This window comes from Salvia miltiorrhiza, unplaced genomic scaffold, assembly GCF_028751815.1.
Source record: "Salvia miltiorrhiza cultivar Shanhuang (shh) unplaced genomic scaffold, IMPLAD_Smil_shh original_scaffold_399, whole genome shotgun sequence".
NCBI lineage: Eukaryota > Viridiplantae > Streptophyta > Magnoliopsida > Lamiales > Lamiaceae > Salvia > Salvia miltiorrhiza.
In genome coordinates, this window is record NW_026651541.1 from 150,279 (window position 1) to 171,881 (window position 21,603).

The window sequence follows — 21,603 nt, forward strand, 5'->3', positions numbered from 1 at the left end:
TCATATATTAGTGAATCTTTTTTATTCATATAATAAATTAAAATTATAATTATAAAATAAATAAAAAATAAAATTATAAAATAAAATAAAATCAAAAATAAAAATAAAGAACATAAAATGAAATCAAACTATTTCGGTTTTTATAGAATAAGAAAATTATAACAGAGAATAAGAATAAGTGGTAAGAGAGAGATGATTATTTTGAATAAAACTTTTAATTTGTACATCTTTTTTACCTTAAATTGCTTTTTCACATAATGAGTATTTTACCATTAGTTATTTATTAAAAAAAGATGAAAAAAATAAAGATAACATAGGTATAAAAAACTGCAATATTTGAATCATGGAGGAAAATTGCCCTAAATACATAAACTTTCACTAGATTCTGATATTGCACACTACCTTTAAAATCAGTCTGACAAATATATAATTTTTGTATATATTTTGATTTTTCCCATGAAAAATTCCAAATGTGAAAATAACGTGGACGTTGGAATTAATACGTGGACTTGCCGGACGGGTCGTTCAAAACGGTGTGTCCTTGATTAAGAAAAACGACCGCGTTTCCTTAAATTAAACATGCAATTCTAGAATCTAGTGAATATTTATGTATTTAAAGACAATTATCCCTCGATTCAAAGTGACGATTAAAAGTAAAAACTTGTGGAAATGAAGTAACAACAAAGTGAAAAAATGTCTGTAAAAAAAAAAAAACAAAGTGAAAAAATGAAAAAACACTCAAAAACCTTATGAAAATAAACGAGTTCTATCACTCTTTGGTTCTAATTCCCATCAGTCTTTAATCCTTCTTGAGCCCTAATTCCCCTTCCCCTCGTCTGCATCTTTAATTCCAGAGTTTGGGGACACAGAAGCAGATTCAAGAAAAGGTATTTATGGAAGATGATTTCACCTTACATTTCTTTTTAATGGTGAAAATATTGAATGAATTTTGTTGATGTGATTACTGAAATCCATGTTTATGCGTAAAATTGCTGAAATCAAGTCTGAAATTTTGAAATTGTTGCCGAAATCACGTTTATTTAAATATGCCTGAATCTCCCGATTCCTACATTCTCGCATCGCCTCACCGCCGCCTAGCATCGCCTCCGCGCGTCGAGGCGGCCGTCTTACAGAGGCGCACTGATTGGTGCGCTTCAACGTCGCCTTGCCTTGAGGTGCGCCTCAAGGCGTCCGCCTCCAGCGATTTTCACAACATTGCTTTAGTGTAATAAATGCCAAAGTAATCCAAATATTTGAAGTTTTGTGCCACATGTTAAGTGAAATGGTTTTGCTTTCTGTCATGCTTGTTTGCTTTGAGCTGATTCTCATGTCAATGCTCTCTTTTAAAACTCACTTCAAATGATGTTCTTTTCTTTAAATAATTAATTCAAAGTTAGGACCAGTTTGTCCCAATCACCCTCGATGTGCTGGGCAGCCTGGGCTATTCTCTTAAATTAGCAGCCTACCCAGTAATCAGGCCGGCCATATCCGACCCATTTTCACGTTGCATTTAGTAGTTAATGTTAGTAGACACAAAATAATGTCTTTCCACATATAAAAACTTGCATTTAGGCAAGAAAACTGACACTTGCTATTTTGGGCAACTCTATACTTCTTGATATGCGATATGTATGTATGTAGATCATTGGTATCATCACTAGATCTGAACATTACGATGCTGCATGTATTAAAAGTGGTATTCCACTTACTCAAGTTTATAAAATGTTGAACTGTATTCATTTAGGGACACTGGGCCTCCAATGGGGAGGAGAAATAGGGTCGCTGTGGTGGTTCTTGGTGACATTGGAAGGAGCCCCCGGATGCAATACCATGCCCTTTCCCTTGCTCGACAGGTATTCTTCTATCTATGTGCATGCATCTGCGTGTTTGTGTCTTTTATTGTAATTTATGCATCCTCTCACTCTGGATTCAGGAGATTATATTTTGGAAATTTTGATCTGTGCATGAATTATTATATTTGTTGTTACTTGCTAGCTTTTTGCTTACAACATGTTGAAGAGTTGTGTACCCATACTTTATGCTTATGTATATCAAGTTAGATTAATGATCAGGCAAGAATTATTTTCTTTGTAATTTGGTGTCTAAGTATTAGGTTATCACTTATCAGGATAATAATATATATTTGCTTGGAATCAATTTCTGACTATTTAATAAAATATTGATTTTACTACGATGTCTTACATTATGATAAGAAGGCAGCTATTGATCAAATCTAGTAAGTACATATTTGTTTGTGTCCCCAGTCCCGCAGAGAGAGAACTTCAAACTGCAAATTGAATAGCATGTTGTAAATTAAGCAGGTTGGAGTTTTGGAAGTGCTACAATTATTTTTATTCTAAAACTGTGAAAAGAAATACTAAACTATGAACAAATCCGGCTTTTGTCTGTGTTCGATTGCCCTGCAGTACAACTGGACAAACCTCATCAGAGCTGTGAACATGATTGCCTTTGATTTTAGCGACTATGTGATGCAAGTTGCATTCTTTGTTAAAGTCCCTTATGATTCTCAGTGTTGTGAAAAGCGCTTGAGGCTGTCGCCTTGAGGCGCGCCTCAAGTCGCATCTTACGCTTTTATTGCTAATTTAATAACATACACTTTTTCTGCTTGAGGTGGTGCCTTGAGGCTGTAAGGCGGTGATGAAAGTCATAGCACAATTGTGACATCCGCTTTATATAAGTATATTTTTTAAATTTCAAAAGCCTATGCACAGAGCAGCAATTTGTATCTTAAAAGTGGGCCCATTCAAAATAATTAGATTCTAACCCTAACTAATATATTGAAAGTATAAATATATAATACTCCCTCCGTCCACAAAGAAATTGCCACATTGTGGATGGATAGCACGTGTTTTAATAAAATGTGAGTGGCGTTGTTAGTGAAGTAAGGGTCCCACTATAAGGGGAGTTGTGTGGACCCTACTGCTATAAATGAAAGAGGCAAAATTTTTTGTGGATAGACCGAAAAAGAAATTGTGCCAAATTTTTCGGAGATGGAAGGAGTAACTTGCATGAGAAAACGCAAATCACACCGAGCAGTAGTCAGTGTCCAACTCTCTCATCTCCACAACATCGCTCTCTCACGCCTCTCTCGCTGACACACTTTAAACTTCGACAACAGTTGATCGAAGATGAGAGATGACGATGATGATATTGAGGAGATATATGTAACAAATTTGGATGGGAATAATGATGAAGACGGGGATCTTGATGAGTGAGATGTTTAAAATTTTAAAGATTTAATTAATCGGAGAATTTGGTGTTTTTGAGATTTTTTCAGCTTCTATTTTGATTATTTTAAGAATTATAAACTCATAGTTTATACTCCTATAGGGTGTTATATTGATTCTCTTTATCCTTTTGGGAATTTTGAATAATAAATTTCCAACTTTGCAGGCTTTACTAGATGTTGATATTGTCGCATATGGAGGTATGCTTCTACTTTATGACTTATGCCTTCTCCTATCAATTTAATTTTGCACACAATAATTTCAACGATGTGTTATGCGTGGAATTGGCAGAGCTGAACATTAAAACTTGCTGTCACCCATTTTTACTGGAGCAGATTGATGGTGTCAATATTTTTAATCATTTTGCATTACTACGTCATTGATTGTGTCTGTGTTTTTGCTTGGATTCTGGATTTTAACGTCTCTTCATTTTGAAAACTAGCTATTACATTGGCATTTGAGATGATGAGAAATTTTGCAGTGCTTAGTAGATCATTGTTCTTTGTAATTTTCTTAAGATTGACAAGGTTAGAATCTCTGAGTGGATCGCATTCATTCTGCCATAGCAGAGGATTAGATCTTTTATTGCAGGAAAAGAGAAAAAAAAAAGAAAGAAAAAAAGATAGATCACTGAATTATGTAGTGTTAGAGTCAAAAAACGGATCATGCTAATAGTTGTCCATTAAGCTCACCTACGTCATTATGTAATAAAATGTTCTGTTTCCTATTAAAAAAAGTGTCTGATTAGGCATTAGACCTATTGTTATAGTTTTAATGGCTTCCTTAATGAAATTTATCCTTCACATTGCATCTCCTAATGCATTTATGATAACTTGATTTATAGTATGTTGGAGGTGGGTATGCATCAAGTTGAAGAACTTAAGACTCTTTCAGTATTCTTTATATTTTGATTTTCTACTGTTTATGCATGCTCTCTATATTTTTTTTTCTTATGTAAGTAATAGTGTCACTAGAGAAGTATGATTAAACATATTGGTGACCATGAACTATCATTCATGTAAACAGTATTCCTATAAAAGCATAGGAAAGAAATTGAGGAACTAAAATAGTATATTACTTGAAACAACTATATGTGAGGCGGACGATTCAGGCAAATTTACTTGTTACCTGCTACAGACAAATACATAGCATATGTTTTAGCTCATCTGATAAGATTTTCTTGTATTTCTAACTGTGCCTGAGATTTTTTTTCTAAAATTTCTGAACTACAAAGTTAAGGCTTATTATAAAAAGTTCTATATATTTCTAGACATGTGAGTTATACAGAATATGGCATTGCTGGATGACTAGTAGTTGTGTAAATTTCCTGATTGAAGATTTGATCTTTGGATAGGTACGGAACCCCACATTTCGGTGCTAGAGCATCAATCTATCCATATCCACAGAATGGTATTATTAAGACTTTTACTCGTAGATATGTAAGTGTTTTCAGTTCTGCAGGGTTTGACAGCAATCTTCTATTTCTTTTCACAGCCACCATGGCCAACAGTTCCTCGAAAGCTTCCAAGTATGCTACGTCCTTTATTTCTTATTCTCAAATCCATAGTCCAGTTTCTTATGCTGCTTTGGTATCTTTCTGTGAAGATACCAGCTCCTGATGCATTTATAGTGCAGGTGAGCTTCATTTTGTGTTTATTTATTCTTCACTCAAATAATATGTCCATACTCTTGTTATTCTTCCTTAATACTTCTCTTTGAGTACATTGTCATTGTGTTTGCAATTGGTTATTATCAAAATTTATAAATCTTACTGGTGGATTTGCTGTTGAGGTGAAGTTATTTTTGAAATGACTCAGTGGTCAAATATAAAACAAGGGACAATCATTGTTTACAAAGTTTTTGCTAGCAGAACTATTCCCTGGGCAGTTGAAAGATGCGGAGACATTGCATGATCATTATGTTGTTCCTTGTATACAACACCAATGAGTATTAGTAAGCTTTGTTAAAAAAAAAATCATGTAATGTTGCTTCTGCAGAATCCACCGTCAGTTCCTACTCTAGTAGCTGTGAAGTGGGCCAGCTGGTTGAGACAATCAGCATTCATTGTTGATTGGCATAATTTTGGATACACCCTGCTGGCTCTGTCCCTTGGAAGGAGTAGTCTCTTTGTTTCGATATATCGTTGGTGAATTTGGACTTTAACTTGTCCGATTTTGATGACTTTTTGATGGCTGGTTTTGCATGAGATGATATAACTGTGGTGTCTTCATCTATGACTAGGATTGAGAAGCATTATGGAAACATGGCTCATGGTTCCTTGTGTGTGACGAGGGCAATGCAACATGAGTTGTCCCAGAACTGGGGGATTAAGTAGGATGACGATATCAAAACATTGTTTTATTATTTTGTTGCGCTTACTTGCTTCAAGTGTAACTTACATCTGTGAGTTTTGATACTACAGAGCGACTGTTTTGTACGATCAGCCTCCTGAATTTTTCCAGCCTGCATCACTTGAGCAGAAGCATAATGTGAGCAAATTAATATTTCATGGTTAGCTTAGAGATAACATTGAGTTAACAAAATCTAAAGTCAACAATCTTCTAGTTATTTTGCAGGATTAGCAAAAGTCTTCACAGGCCATACGGTCTTCAAGATTGCATAAGCAATGGTGAAGCAAGCAATGATACTGTTTCTGATCCATTTTAAACTCGCAAGCATGTTCCCGCTAAATTTGATCTATAAAATGTGAACATTTGCAGGATTGACTGGGCCAGACAATGATCCCAATATAACTCCATTTACAACTCGGGTTGGTTCTGACATATTCTTAAATCAAAACAGACCAGCACTGGTTGTCAGCAGTACAAGCTGGTACACTCCTGATAATTTGGTTACTTGCTACCTCAATTTAGATTTTTGTCGTATGACTTTTAATCTTCTTGTCATGAATGGACATAGTGAAGCAAAGGTGGCTCGGCCGCATCTCCTTGACCTGTTGTTGTCCACAATTGATAGAATGGATATTTATAGTTTACATTGACATAGTTGGACAGTAAAGAATAATTTTATTCAGGACTCCAGATGAAGATTTTAGCATTCTACTGGAAGCAGCACTTATGTATGATAGACGTGTTGCTGCACTCTTACGTGAGGATGACACTATTACAAATGAAGTTGTTTGGGATAGTATTCATGAAGGGAAACAGTTCTTGTACCCAAGATTGTTGTTCATCATTACTGGTATGCCTATCTTTATACCCCATCAGATTTTCCCCACCAATCAATATTGTACTTCTAGGTATTCTAAGACAATAAAATGAACTGAAGGTAAAGGACCTGAGAAGGAAAAGTACGAGGAGAAGATAAGAAAACTTAGCCTCAAACGTGTAGCGTTCCGTACAATGTGGTTGTCGGCAGAGGATTATCCACTACTTCTTGGTAACTTGGGAAGCCTCGATAGGTTTTAGGCTTTCTTTCCTATATAAACATTTACATTATTCTTTTTTACACAAACAGGGTCAGCAGATCTAGGTGTCTGTTTGCATACTTCGTCATCAGGGCTGGATCTACCCATGAAGGTCTGTCCTAATAAAGCCACAACTTCAGTCCTATAGGGAAGCAGAACACTAGTATAAATTTATTGGATCAGCTCCTCAAGATTCTTGCTGCCCTTGAATTCTTGGAAAATTGCCCTTTTGAATGAAGATTTTCATCTTTGAACATGTTGGTTAATTAGGTTGTGGATATGTTTGGCTGTGGGCTACCCGTTTGTGCTGTTTCATATTCTTGGTAAGATCAATCTGAGTATTTTTTTGAAATATCCTCTTTGATAGACTATGTAGGAAGACATAATAAATATATTCATCTTGATTCTGCATCAAGCATAAAGGAGCTGGTGGATGTTAACAAGAATGGACTCCTTTTTTCATCATCTTCAGAACTGGCTGATGAACTCATGGTAAGCTTCTTGATACTATGTTTAAGAATTTGAAATTGTGCATAAACGTTCAATGTCTTTTGCATGTCAAACATACAGTTTCCTTGAACCTTGAATAGAAATTATTTTCTGGTATTAAATGGTAGCTTCTTGATACTATGTTTAAGAAACTGGAATTTGCGCATAAAACGTTGGATGTCTTTTGCATGTTGAACCTTGAATAGAAACTATTTGCGCATAGAAACTATTTTCGGGTCTCTAATGGACCTAGTGCAGTAAACCACTTTGCTGCAGTAAATTTCTCTTTAGGGTGTGTTTTCTTTGGTTGTAAATTTATCATGAGAAAATGATGGATAATTTTTTTTCTCCATTTAAATCCATCCTTTCTTTCCTCATTTTCTATAAAAGAGAATTTCATTATTTCTCATTCCTCATTTTCACTCCAAGGAATGATAATATTATCTCACCAAAAATGGAGAGATAATATTATCCCTTCTTGAAGTGAAAAAGACGAATCAGGAAAGATGATTTTTTTTTTTTGTAAAAAATGAGGGAAAAAGAAAGAAGGGATTTAAAGGGAGAATTCCATTTTAACCATCATTTTCTTATTGATAAATTTACAACCAAAGAGAACATGCCCTTATTATTTTATTGTATGGCTGTGGGTATAGATTGAATCAAGAAAGGAAGATGATTTTGCTTGTAGATTTCATTGGTGTGCTTAAATACATAGTTGGACTGGATGGAGCAGTAGTCTCATTTGTACTAGCAACAGCAATAGGTGAACGAGTACTGACACATCCTCGTCAATTGTAGCTTAGCTATTCCAACATAGATGTATGGACTATAGGAAGATCATTTCCTAAACGTATGAATTGTTGCTGATATAAATATAATAAAGAATTGTGCATATCAGGTATAGACATGTATTAACATAGTTGGACTGGATACAATTTGATCTTTTAATTCGTAATTTACGCATGCTTTAACTCAAGAGTTCGAGAGAGATATCAAGGATAAGTGAGAAACCTCTTAGGTTATGTTTGGTATGATGGAATGGAATGAGGGGGAAATGAATGAAGATAGGAATGTAATGACAAACTTTGGTTGATTATATGCTTGGCATGCACAAGGAATACATAATGGAATTGTTGTTCATTTATATAAAATTACCATTCTATATCATTCTCCTTTCTCAAAACAATTTTAGAGAGAAAAGTTTGGAGGGAAAAAATTCTAAAGAGAAAAATGTTAGAAAATGAAAATTTTAGAGAGACATTTCAAAATAGTGCAAAATTTGGAAATAGAAAATTTTCTCTTTTCAAAGTTTTTCTTTTCTGCAAAGTTTAAGGTTTGTCTCTAAAATTTTCTCTCTAAAAATTACACTCTAAAATTCTCTTAGTAAATTTTCTTTCTCTATAATTTTTTCTTTCAATAAAATTTGTGTTCTCAAAAATTTCCTCTCTATAAATTTCCACTTAATAATTTTCTCTCTAAAATATTTCTCTATGGACAATTTTCTCTCTCTAGTATTTTCTCTCTTAAGTTCTCTTTAAAAATTCCTTTCTTTCTCTAGCATCTTCTCTCTCAATAATTTTCTCTTTTTAAAAAATCTTCTTTCTCTTGATAATTTTTTTCTCTAAAATTTACCCTTTTAAATGTTATCTCTGTAAATTTTCCTTCTTTAGAAATTTCTACCTTTCTATAATTTTCTATCTAATTTTTTTTTCTCTTGATTTTTCTCACTAAAATTATTTGATTAAATAATAAAATATACACGAATAATTTGATCATATAATAAAATAATATAAATATATGAGGATATGAATGGCTAATAGTATGGGTTGCGAATGGAATGATTCTATTCTCATTGGGAAAGGAATCGTGATTCTGCATGGAATTGTGATTCTCAATCATAAGACATACCAAACAAAATAATGAAATGGAGGTAGGAATCACCACTCCATTCCCTCCTTCATTCCAACATACCAAGCACCTCCTTAGTAGTTGGTATATTTGTTGTTGATCCTGCTTAAATTTTGTGACTTGCCTACTGGTTATAACTATAACACCATCCGTTTCTTATAGATGTTGTTCGAGGGTTTTCCTGAGAGATGTGATGGTTTGAAGTTGATGAGATCAAACTTGATGGGTAGGGTATCTTCAGTTAGGTGGGAAACAGAATGGGAAGAAAATGCCAAGCCCTTAATCAATGAGGTCAGCCTTTTCTGCCACTTGTGGTGCTCCTTAGATCACTCTGCTCTCAGATGATCAATCTTCGATAACATGATACTTTCAGGTTATTTCTGAACGCACTCGCTGAAATGTGAAAGATGAATCAAAGAAACACTGGTTGTACAGGTGACCTTCTATCTGCTTGTTTTTGTGTACACTCAAAGAAGCAGTCAAGAATTATCATTTTTCATTGACTTCAACAGGAAAATTGTGCTTGTTGTGGACTGGTCTTAAAATAAAAATTATCCTTGTGAAATCTGATACATTCCATCTTAAAATGTCTGTACCGACCCCAGACAAGTGTGTGTGAAGCTTGTGCTGTAATAGTAATTGGAAAGGAGTATGCTTGAAATCATTTTTGGTTTTCGACTGAATTTTCCTATTTATAATGTTGTAGCTGTGTTCGCACACAGTTTTCATTTGGATAGTGTCTCCATTTTAGAAATGCTGGAAAATCAACTTCTTTTATTAGAGCAATGATCCTTTCCACATCTTTTTCAACTTAGCTCGACTTTTCTACTTACCTCGTCGCAATGATGTTTTGGATCACATCTTTTTTCTTTTATTAGAGCATCATCCTTTCCACAGTGGGTAATAATGTATGCTCACATCAATTACTTTTTTGATCCTTTTTTTTTTCTTTCTCTAACGATACTTCCTCAAAATGAACAATTCATAAGCCCTATGCTTAAATTACTCGCTTTTTCTACAAGGGTGCATTATCTTTGATTGTAAATTTATAACCTTAAGAAAAATGGGCTAATTCAACCAATCTTGCTTGCACAGTAGAAAGGGCCACAGGTTTATCTCTCCATCGAATCAAATTCGCGAAAGGTGTGCGCTCATGAGCCCATGCTAAAATTTCAATCAATTCTTGCCAATATCCCCGCCAGGAGATTAAGAACATAAATCCTGTAGCCCAAACAAGATGTCCAAATAAGAATATCCATGCCCAAATCGATAAACTATTCATACCAAAAGGGTTATATCCATTGATAAGTTGTGAAGATGGATAATAGCATCCCTCCTTTATAGTGAAAAAGAGGAATGAGAAAGGGTCAAATAGGAAATGAGTGAAAAGAAAAGAAGGATTTAAAGTGTGAAATTTTGTTTATCTCTCATTTTTCCATGATAAATTTAGCACCCTAAGAGTTACTCCCTCTGTCCACAAAAAATAGTCTCTTTTTGTAATTTTGGGATGTCCACAAAAATTAGTTCAATTTCATTTTTGAAAACCTACTTATCACATGGTAGACTCTATTCTTCACTCACAATGCAATAAATTATCATTAATTTTTATTTTTTATTTTTTATTATTATTTTTTTAAGTGGAACCCCTTTCTACATTCACAATACAATAATTATTTTTGTTAAAACTCGTATCGTCCACTTTTAGCACTATTTTTGGTGGACGGAGGAAGTATTTACTACTCTCTTTGTCACATTACAAATGTTCAATTACTTTTAGATACAAAGATTAAGAAATGTATAAAAAGTAAATAAAATGGATTGATAGAAATTGTTTAAATATTAGGCATAGAAAGAGAATATATTGCTAAAAAAGGAATGAGACATTTATAATATGACATCTCATTATGAAAAATAGAACATTTATAATGGGACGGAAGAAGTACTGTAACTATGAGTTTTATTATTCCTCCCCTTATTGTGTAGTTGATAACTCTCTCATGTCAACATGTTTGGATGTTAGACTATTAAAATATTGTTTTGTTCTTTCTTTATAAGCATCTTTTTTCTTAAGAGTGCGTTTACTTTTATGGTTAAATTTATTCATGGAAAATAATGGATAATAAAAATTTATGCCTTGAAGTGAAAATAAGGAAGGAAAAATGGTGAATATCATTTTTGTGTCAAATATTATAAAAGAAATGAGACATTTCAAGGCATAAATTTTTATGAGTGAAAATTTAAAATGCCATATTCCTTAAGTTATATGTGAAAAATGCCATCTTTTATAAACATAAGCATTCTATGCTATTTTCTTTAAATATCTTTTGATTTGATGTGTTTGCTTGGTTTTCTGTGAAAGTCTTACACATTTGACCAATTTGACAGTCATCAGTCATAAAAGTCAACGATTTGACAACTGTCAGTCAAGAATACATATGATCGGTGGGTGGCTAGATCATGTGTCCGCCCGGGCGAACACATAATTTCACTGGGCGGACACATGATTTTACCGGTCGGACACATAATCTAGCCACCCGGATCATGTGTCCGGCCGGCAAAATCATGTGTCCGCCCGATCAAACACATGATCTAGTCACCCACCGGTCATATGTACTCTTGACTGATAGCTGTCAAATCGTTGATTTTTATGATTAATGGCTGTCAAATCGGTCAAATGTGTAAGACTTTCACAAAAACCCATGTAAACTCATCAACATCAAAGGGTAAAATAAGTACTTCATATAATTAGGGCATAAAATGCTTAAGTTTATAACTTAGGACATTTTTACTATACAACTTAAGGATGTGGTCATTTTTACTTATTAACACAATTTTTATTATCCATTATTTTTTATGAATAAATTTAGCCATCAAAATAAACGCAGCCTAAATAAATAAAGCTAATGCCCCGAATTCTCTAATTTCTCGTCTTATGGTAGAAAGACTTTGTTTTCGCTGCGCACATTTTTATGTGCATCCTGAATATAATTCATGAATGGTTCTTGTAACTCAACTTCTTAACCAATCAAGTTATATCATTTGGCACATATAAATGATGTGTTAATTGTAACACCATAATCAGATCAAAGTTTTAAAGTTCAATTTAAATAAATATTTAATGTGAAATCATAACTTTTAATTGGGACCAAATATCATTTTAAATATTTATTCGTTATTTTTACCAAATATGAAAGAAATTGGGACCAATGAAAAAACGTGAAGCGCCGATCCTGCGGCGAGATCGTTGACCCACCCACCTTCAGCTTCCCACACAGCAACGGCGACCCCGTCGGCCGTTTCCGTTCCCATCGAATCCACCCCCACCGGCCACCGAGACCATCGCATCCACCGCGAACATTCAAAATCTCCAAGCGTCGATCCTGCGGCGAGATCGTTGACCCACCCTCCTTCCCTCTACGCCACGCTTAGCTCCGGCAACCAGCAGTCATACAGCCGTCCAACGGCACGCCGTCGCCCGATCCAGTCGCCCGACCGTAGGACGCTTTCGCCGGCATCCAATCCTCGCCGGTCATGGAACCACAGACGACTATCGTGAAGGCGACCCTTGATTCGGATTCTCACTCGGTCTCGGAGGCGGCCCTTTCTTCGGCTTCTAAAGAGCCGCAGAATGGTTCCGGCACTCCCTCGCCGGTCACGGACAGATCCGGCCTCAATCTGCCGAAGGTCTCCAATAATTTCATAGCTTCGAGTATTTCTAGTTCTGGGAAGGCGGCTGCGACTGCGGGCGTCCTCACGCAGAAGTCCTTGTTGCCGCCGGTTAAGTCTTTGCCTGGTGATGGTTCGGCTGACAGGCAGCGGCCAGACGCCGTTGGGCAGTCACTTGTCTCTAGCGCAAAGGGAGGATCGATGGAAAATTCAGGGAATGATATACAGGCCTCTGGCGAAAATGGAGAATTTCTCCCGAAAAATATTTTTGTGAGTAATGGTGTTCAGCGTGGCTCTTATGCGGGGGTTGTTGCCCCTCAAGTTTTACGACGTCCGGACGTCTTCACTCATAAATTCACGGCGCTTCAAGCCCAAGACTCTGGTCATGGCTTCACTCTTACCTTGCCTTCTGAATTTTGCAAGGAACGATTTGAGGACTTTCAATTCTCGATTATTGGAAGATTGCTTTTGAAGAAAGGTGATAAGCCTCGTTCGACAGCTGATCTTAAGCAGGAACTTCAATCACTTTGGAAACTTTCTTCGACATGGAAGCTGATTCCTATGTGCAAAGGTTTTTTTATCTTAAAGTTTCAAACAATGGAGGAGAAAAATCTTGTGAAAGCACGATCTTTATGGGAGTTATCTAAGGGCTCTCTCCGTATAAGAGATTGGGAGAAAGGTTTTAATCCTTATAAGGAAGTTTCCTCGCTGAGCCAAATCTGGGTTAGAATATATTGCCTCCCGGTGGAGTTTTGGCACCCGGAAGTCATCACGGCCATTGGCAACGTGATAGGCACTTCTATTAAGATTGATGGGGCGTCTGCCCATGCAGACGTTGGGCATTTTGTTAGATTGCTCGTTGAAGTTGATTTATCCCTTCCGCTTCAAGAGTCGATGCACGTTCAAGGTGACGATACTTCCTATCACGTTGAGTTTTATTATGAGAAGTTGCCTCTTTATTGTACCCACTGTAGGATCACTGGGCATAGTGTTGATAAATGTAATAAGGTCAAGAAACAGCCTCGGGATGAGGCTAAGAAGCTGGAATCAAAGGATGCTACTCATCCTGGAGTTTCTGTGTCGAAAAAAACCGTCATGGCAGGCCAAGGCTAGGGACAATTTTCGAGTTTTGGAGGAAAATGAGGTTGGGGAAATTGTGGTGGAAGGGCCTGAGATTGATTCTTCAGCGCCAAGATCTGCGGATTGGTCAAAGGTTACCGAACAGGCGGTTAAAAAACAGATTGCTGTTCCGGTTATTGAGAAAGAGGCTGTTGAGACGCGGAACGCTTTTCAGGCTCTTGACTTGGAGAATAATGCGGAGACTGTTTTGGATATGGGTGTTGATCCTATTTCTGGAACGTCTTTCGGGGTTCATTTATTTGGGCCGAATTTGTTGGAAAATATCTTGGTCCCGGTTCAGGGGGATAAAGATGTGATTATTAAAGATAGTGACTTGGTCATTAACGAGGAGGACTCGGATGTGGAGGAAACTTTGGAGATGGAGGCTCCGGATGGCGCGGGTTTGAACAGCCCGATTATTGACGACACAGTTGTTGCTCTCGAACGTGACCCAACTTTGGACAAAAGAGGGGGTGTTTCGCATGAAGGTAACAAGGAATTGTCCGCTCTTGGCCCGGACAATATTGCTAGTCGCATTAGTCAGTTAGAAGAGCAGGTTAGTCAGGGGATGAAAATGCTCTCGGACAAGACGACCAAGCGGGGACGTGGCCGCCCAAAGGGCACGGGAAAGGGCATGGAAAGTGAGCCGATGAAAGCGGTTCCGGAAGGTAGCATAAAAGGTCGTCTCAGGAATGCGGGGGAAATGGGCTACAAGCCGAGGGACTTTGTAGTTGATTGTAGCAATAGTGATAGCATGAGGGCAATGAATAATATAGTACATAGACGTTGGTCAGATGAGATGGACGACTATCCTGATTTATGGGATTGCTAGTGTCTTCAGGTATCTTAGCTTAACGATCTCTTTTTGAGTTTCGTGCCCTTAGTCTGCGTTTTGTGCTCTCAAGGGATTTTTATCTTTTTCTTTTATAATAAACCTCATTTTAATCATAACTTTTAAACACTTTAAATGAAAATAAATTCATAATAAAACACTCAAATGAAAATCTTGAATTGAAACCATCAAGCAACGATATCTAGAAGTCATGATAATATGTAAGTAGTAAGTCATACGAAATTTAGAAATAGTTTAGAATTTAAAGTTTACAACAAGTAAAACATTAGATATTTAGATTAGATGAGAAAAGATAAAAAAAATCTCTTAAAATGAATTGACGCGCCCATTCGTTCCTCCACGCATCTTCAATGTCAATTATCTGGTATTTATAAAATATGGGATGAACATACAAAACATACTTAGTATGAGACATTATGCAATAATTTTTCATATTAATAAAACGGTAACTCATACAGTTACATAATACATAATCTTAACTCGCACGATGACGTAAGGACTTTAATGTCCTGCACACTATTTACGCGTCCCTGACGAAACATAATTCATAACTTCAAATTACATTGTGGCATTCCAAGGAGGGCCTCAAGCGATATATAATTCATAACATAAACACATATATTAAAATTGACAATAAATAAGTCCACAACATGACTTAAGTAAAATCTCACACCTTAAACTTGAAATTTGAAAATTAACTTCAGTAATTAAAATAAAAGTGAACTTATTTGTATTTTTTAAAAATAATTTCTATAAAAAATTGTACAATCTTCATGACAGAAAAAGATCTTTCCACAGTTGTAGTTGTCACAGGTAAAACAAGTGTAAGTTTAATAAGATTATACACTAATAAATACACAATATCTCTTTTTATCTTCACCATCTCCATTGCAAGACTTCCTAATTGGTACAAATTTAACTTATTTATCTTCTTTCTGATCTCCATGTTAGACAAAAGAAAAAGAATGTAGTTTATCAAAGTTAACTTTTTTCAATCTCCACATTTTGCTCCTTTTTTCTCAAAATTTTGGTGGGGCATTTTTTTTTTAATAATTATACACATATATTAATATAACAAGTATACTAATTTTTTTTTGAGGGGAGGCAATTGCCTCACCACCTCATAGTGTGGCTCCGCCAATGACCCTAATCCAATTAAAGAGTTAATTACAAATTTTAAATAGATATTTAATGCGGAAGTCTTTAAATTTTTCTTTAAAAAAATCAACTTTTAAAATAAAATTCTAGCAAACAATTTAAGGAAAGCAAAACCTTAAATGTAATAAACTTTTAAAACACTTTTCAAACGATTTAAAAGATATCAACTTTTTAATAATATATTCAAATACTACCTTTGATTTAAAATCGACAATCAATATCCTGTCCCAAAGCATGGCATAAAGATATCATAAAAATATTTAACTATTAAGTAAAACTTTAAATACTTGAATCAACTATTTTCAAAATGACTTGAGGCGGCCATTCGACCTTCTACGCATCTCCAACTGCAATAACCTGAAATGTTAATAATGGGATGAGCATACAAAATATACTCAGTATGAGATATCATGCAATAATTGTCAAAGATAATAACACAATAACACATACGGTCACTTCATATATATCCTCAATATTCGCACTATGGCAATCCAAGGACTGTGAAGTCCTGGATCCTATTTAATTTACGGGCCCCTGGCGACATCCTCAAAATAAACATCAAATCGCATTGTGGCAATCCAAGGACTGTGAAGTCCTGGACCCTATTTACGGGCCCCTAGCGATATCCTCAAATATACGTCATCATACATATGGTAAATACACATTATTAAAATAGACAATAAATAACCACGGCATGTATTTAAATAAAATTTAACTTGAACTTGAACTTGAATGTTATCTTGAATAATTCAATCAAAATTCATGTCCTAGTTGCGCCGCACCTAGTCAGATAAATTCAAATATAAATATAAGGGACCTAAATGTACTTGAAAATAATTATATATTTAAAAATATATCCTCTTTAAATCTTTAAAGAAAACATCAGTTTAATTAATAATAATAGATCTTTATTGTCAAAATCAGCTAAACTTTCAATTAGAATCAAATCAAATTTTAATTTTCAATTAGAATCAAATCAAATTTTAATTAGTATAGGCCAAATTATAAGAGTGAAAATTTAAAATGCCATATTCCTTAAGTCTTATAGTAAAAATGCCATCTTTTATAAATATAAGCATTCTATGCACTATTCTTTAAATACCCTTTGATTTGATGAGTTTATTTAATTTTCTGTGAAAGTCTTACACATTTGACCAATTTGACAGTTAGCGGTCATAAAAGTCAACGATTTGACAATTATCAGCCAAGAATACATATGAACGATGGATGGCTAGATCATGTGTCCGCCCACGCGGACACATAATTTCTCTCTCAACCTCTCGCCCCCCTCTCTCTGAATCCGACGCGGCCGCCACCTCCAGCGAATCCGCCGTCCTCTCGTGATCTCGTCCCTCGCCTCTCACCTCTCACCTCTCGGCTCTTCTCTATCTCTCTTTCACAGAACCCGCACACCAACACATGTGCAAACCCTTCTCCCTCTCTCTTCCTCCTCTCACCTACACCGCCCGCCACCCTCCGGCGGCCAGCCACCGCGATCTCCGCCGCTACGCCCGCCACGCCTCCTGCTCCGTCACCCCTCATCACCTCTCTCTCTCGTTTCCACGGCTGGACAGCGCCAGCAGCGGCGCCGCCCACCATCATACAGCCGCCATAACTCCTTTTCTTCCCTTAGTTTATCCCCTAAACTCCCAAATCAATAAAAATGTTTTCTTTAGCAGAAATTTGGTGTTTGATTTGAGAATTAAATTATCTGTGAGAGGCATATTTGTTGGGTTTCTGCATAAGCTATAAACAAGATAGCTTGTGTGATGAAATAAAAGTTTATTGAAACAATGAAATTACCGATGATATTCCGTAGAGGACATATGAAGGAAATCAGGTTGATGTTCAGTAGAGAAAACTGAGCTGAATGACGAGTAATTTGTTGAGCAAATGTGTATTGAGGAAGGAATTAAATATGGTGAATCACACGTGGCTGAATTAGGAATAGGTGGCTGGAGTAGAACACTGACACGTAAACTCCCTCTTCAAATCAGAATTTAATCATAAATGGGCTGCTAGGATCATGTTTTGGCATTCTAATTTATAAGGCCCAAAATTAAAAATTATGAAGATCTTTTATTCAAAATCCAACGTATAGAAATCACAAAAATAATACTTTATTCATTAATTGTAAGGCCCAATATACATATTTATATAAAAATTTATTTATGGTCTAAAATTGAATTAGATATTTGAAAACATAAGTTTCTATTTCTAAAGACATGATCCTCAAACTTATTTATCTAACTAGGGGCGCGACTAAACAATTCGTCATAAAATAAAATTTTCAATAACTTCACATTCTAAATGCTTCAAAATAATGAAATCTAAAATAATTTAAAACAAAATAATTTTAGATAAATGATTTGGTTTCGAGCTGTCACATTTAAACTATGTTGTCGTGGATACACAGATCGTTCATCTTATGAATGAATCATATGATAACTTTAGGTGGTGTTTGATAAGATTTATAAAGTAGGATATACAAATAATATGATCTTCTCTGGCTGTTTGCTACCCCATATTATTAAGGGTTAATAGCTAAAAAATACATGAACTATCACCAAATTTGCAAATTGCACATGACCTTTAAAATTAGCCTCATAATACATCATCACCTTTTAATTTTGTTGTAATTTGCACACGGCGAAATTTTCGGCGAGGAATAAGTTTGACCGGTGATTACGTGGACATTACATGGCATATTATGTGACTTTTTGTACACGCTGGCAAGCCACATGGGCAAAACGACGTCGTTTTGCCCATAAATTAATTAATTGTCTTTTTTTTGGGTTGAAGAATTGGAAAATGGAAAATAGAAAAGGTTGAAGTAAGTTTGGGGGTAGACAGGGAAGGGGCGTCTGAACGGCGCCGGCGTGGAGAGAAGGCAGGCGACGCCCTCGCCGGAGAAACAGGGGTGGCGGCGACGCCAGATCTGGAAAATGGGTGGAGGCAGCGAAGCAGCTGTGTTGTCCGCCAAGGTGATTGCAGCGGCACCCGTTGCTGCCAGTCAAAGGAAGAAGGAGACCGCGCCGGGCTGGAGGAGACAACGTCGGGCGCAGTGGCGGCGTTGGCTGGAGCAGCGGCCGTGCCGAGCTGGAGAACCACTGCTAATTTGAAGTGCACCAGATCTGAAAAATGGGTGGAGGCAGATCTGAAAAGTGCGCCTCTGTGAGAAAATTTGGAGTCCGCCAGATCTGAAAAATGGGTGGAGGTAGTGAAGCAGTTGTGTTGGAAGAAGGAGTGCGCCAGATCGAAGGAAGAAGGACTTTCCGCCGGGCTGGAGAAGACGACATCGGGCGCAGCGGCGGCGATGGCTAGCTGCTCGCCGGAGCAGGGGGAGCGGCGTCGGATGGCCGTCTGGCCGAGAGGGTGAGAGGAGCCAGAGAGAGGGAAAGAGGTCGAAGGTCAGAGAGAGGGAGTCTGGGAGAGAGAGATAGGCTGGAAAAGAGAGGGAAGGCGCTGGGCGGCGCCACCGTTAGGCATCTGAAATTATGGCGAGGTGGGCGCTGGCGGTCGGGTGTCGTCGACGGCTGGTGTTGATTTGTGCAGCGGTAATGGGGTCGCCGGGTGTCGCCGACCACCGCGCCGATCTCTTCTGTTCATATTCTTTTTTTTTTAATTTTTTTATTTAAAAAAGTTTGACAAAAACGACGTCGTTTTAAATGCCCGGCGGGAAGTCCACGTCTGCAATTTCCGGCTGCCACATCAACTACGCTCACGCAGATGGTCAGCGCGGGTGCAATTTGCGTTTAAATTAAAAGTTCATGTATTTTGGGGCTAATTTTTAAGTTCATGTGCAATTTATAATTTCGGGCAAACTTAATGTATTTTCTAGCTATTAACCCTATTATTAATATGGGCGGCCCGTCATTTACACAAAGCCCAGTGATATTTCATTGTTACACAAAGAAAAATAATTTCACCACATAACTTTTTGTTTCTAAAAAATTATCATTCTCTTTCTTCTGCGTGTGATGGGGGCATCGGCAGAGGGTGGGGAATGTTTCAGAATGGGAAGAAGATGAAGTTCAACGTCGGGGAATGTTTCAGAATGGGAAGAAGATGAAGTTCAACGTCGGTGGGTTGGGGGAATGGTGTGTTTCAGTGGCGGAGACGTGTTCGTGGGGGCGTCGAGGAGGGGAGGATGTTTCAGCTAGGCTGTAGCGTCGGAGTGGCGTCGGCACAGCGGGAGAGGGGGGTGTTTCAGTGGAAGGCGTCGGCAGTTGCTAAAATCCAAATTTATTTGCTGATTTTTGAATTTGTTTGGGATGGGGGTGCATCGATTGGGAGGGGGGATTCGGCTTTAACATTTGTTGATTCATAAATTTGGTTTGTTGATTTGCGAACTTAACAAACAAATCCATCTTAATTTGTTTACTGATTTTAGAATTTGTTTGGGCGACGACGATGCTGTGGTCGGAGAGGGACGCGGGCGCTGGGGAAGGCTAGCTGGAGGGGGCGGTCGGGGGAGGCAGGGAGAATTGAGAGAGGAGCATTAGATTTTTCTTTGTTTTTTTAATTTAAATTTAACAATTAATTAATATAAGGTTAAAATAGTAATTTGATTATTTAATCTAAATTTTAATCTAAACTATCAAACAATTTATTCATGTTATCTATATTTTAATCTTGATCTATCAAACACTAAAATACATTATTAATCTTACTTATCAACAATACATATCTTGAATTTTATTTATCTTTGTTTATCTCACTTAGGCTATCAAACATGCAATTATTGTACAATATTAACAACATCATATAAATGAATTCATTAAGCACAAATTACCAATGTGTTATTTATCGACGTCCCGATTTGGTACGGTATAAAAATGCGGCTTGAACACTACAAACAATAGAAGCAGTTGGTAAAAACATACATATAGCAAGCAACTTCTTAACAAAGAAAAGATGTCATAATCACCTTCACAATCTGTTCCCATTGATTGTTGCTGCAGTCTATCATTGATCTACATGCATTTTCACTCCTATTATGTGTTATTGTAGTGCTTTATTGAGTGTTTTTCTAGTGAAAGTTGAGTTGTCTAGCTTTGAATTTGTTATAATTTTGTGGAATAAACTACCCGTTCGTGTTTGTGCTGTTTTTACATATATTTGGACTCGTTTTGGAAAGTTTTTGATGATGTTAGAGAAGAGTTCATGACGATATGAGTCCGTGAGCGCGAATGGAGCTCAAATTGCACATCAGACGAGGGAGAACAGACGAAGAGAAGTCCGCGTGTCAGGCGAGACACGCGGCCGCTTGAAGAAGGGGCAACGAGGAGGACCACACGGCCCAGCCAAGCGCCCGCCTATTATGGATACGAGTCATACGACCTTACTTGCTACTGTACACAATTGCACCCATACATTTGCAGTGTATCATGTGATCGCCTTTTATGTTGAAGTCGATTCCGTTTCAAGACAACATGGCTGTCAAAGGGTAGTAATTTTTCTTCCAAGTGTCGATCTAGGAATTAATGTGTGGCAAAGCTTTCAAATATGTCCCAGTATACTCTTTCTTTAAAGCGTCCTAGAGTTTGCCTATGAATCCCGCCCGGAAACCGTTATCTGATTTTCAGCCTCGTGCCACCAATTCCTTCAACGAGGACAACAGTACAACCTCCTCTTTCAAGGACCACGAACGATGTGTCTTTTTTATTTTATTGGCTCGATTACGGCCAATTTCGTTGCTCCTCGTCTTAACACCTTGGTAATGAACACAAAAC

At 36.8% G+C, this 21,603-nt stretch overlaps 1 protein-coding gene across 6 annotated transcripts; it reads left to right on the top strand.

The window, feature by feature from the left end:
• The first annotated feature begins 727 nt into the window (after positions 1-727).
• LOC131004440 (UDP-glycosyltransferase TURAN) lies at positions 728-9,736 on the top strand. 6 transcript variants are annotated; one of them, XM_057931135.1, is made up of 18 exons: positions 728-887; positions 1,745-1,853; positions 3,415-3,448; positions 4,603-4,658; positions 4,743-4,883; positions 5,246-5,394; positions 5,490-5,579; positions 5,671-5,737; positions 5,814-5,891; positions 5,968-6,080; positions 6,283-6,449; positions 6,537-6,647; positions 6,726-6,787; positions 6,946-6,998; positions 7,092-7,167; positions 9,235-9,363; positions 9,446-9,507; positions 9,585-9,736. In XM_057931135.1, exons 2-17 carry the CDS (start codon positions 1,761-1,763, stop codon positions 9,467-9,469), a joined length of 1,443 nt encoding a protein of 480 aa, XP_057787118.1. In that variant the 5' UTR covers positions 728-887; positions 1,745-1,760; the 3' UTR covers positions 9,470-9,507; positions 9,585-9,736. The 6 variants fall into 6 exon arrangements, with proteins under 6 accessions (XP_057787118.1, XP_057787120.1, XP_057787117.1 ...); XM_057931137.1 differs by having other exon boundaries at positions 5,814-5,877; positions 5,969-6,080; XM_057931134.1 differs by having other exon boundaries at positions 9,446-9,736.
• Positions 9,737-21,603: the final 11,867 nt, after the last annotated feature.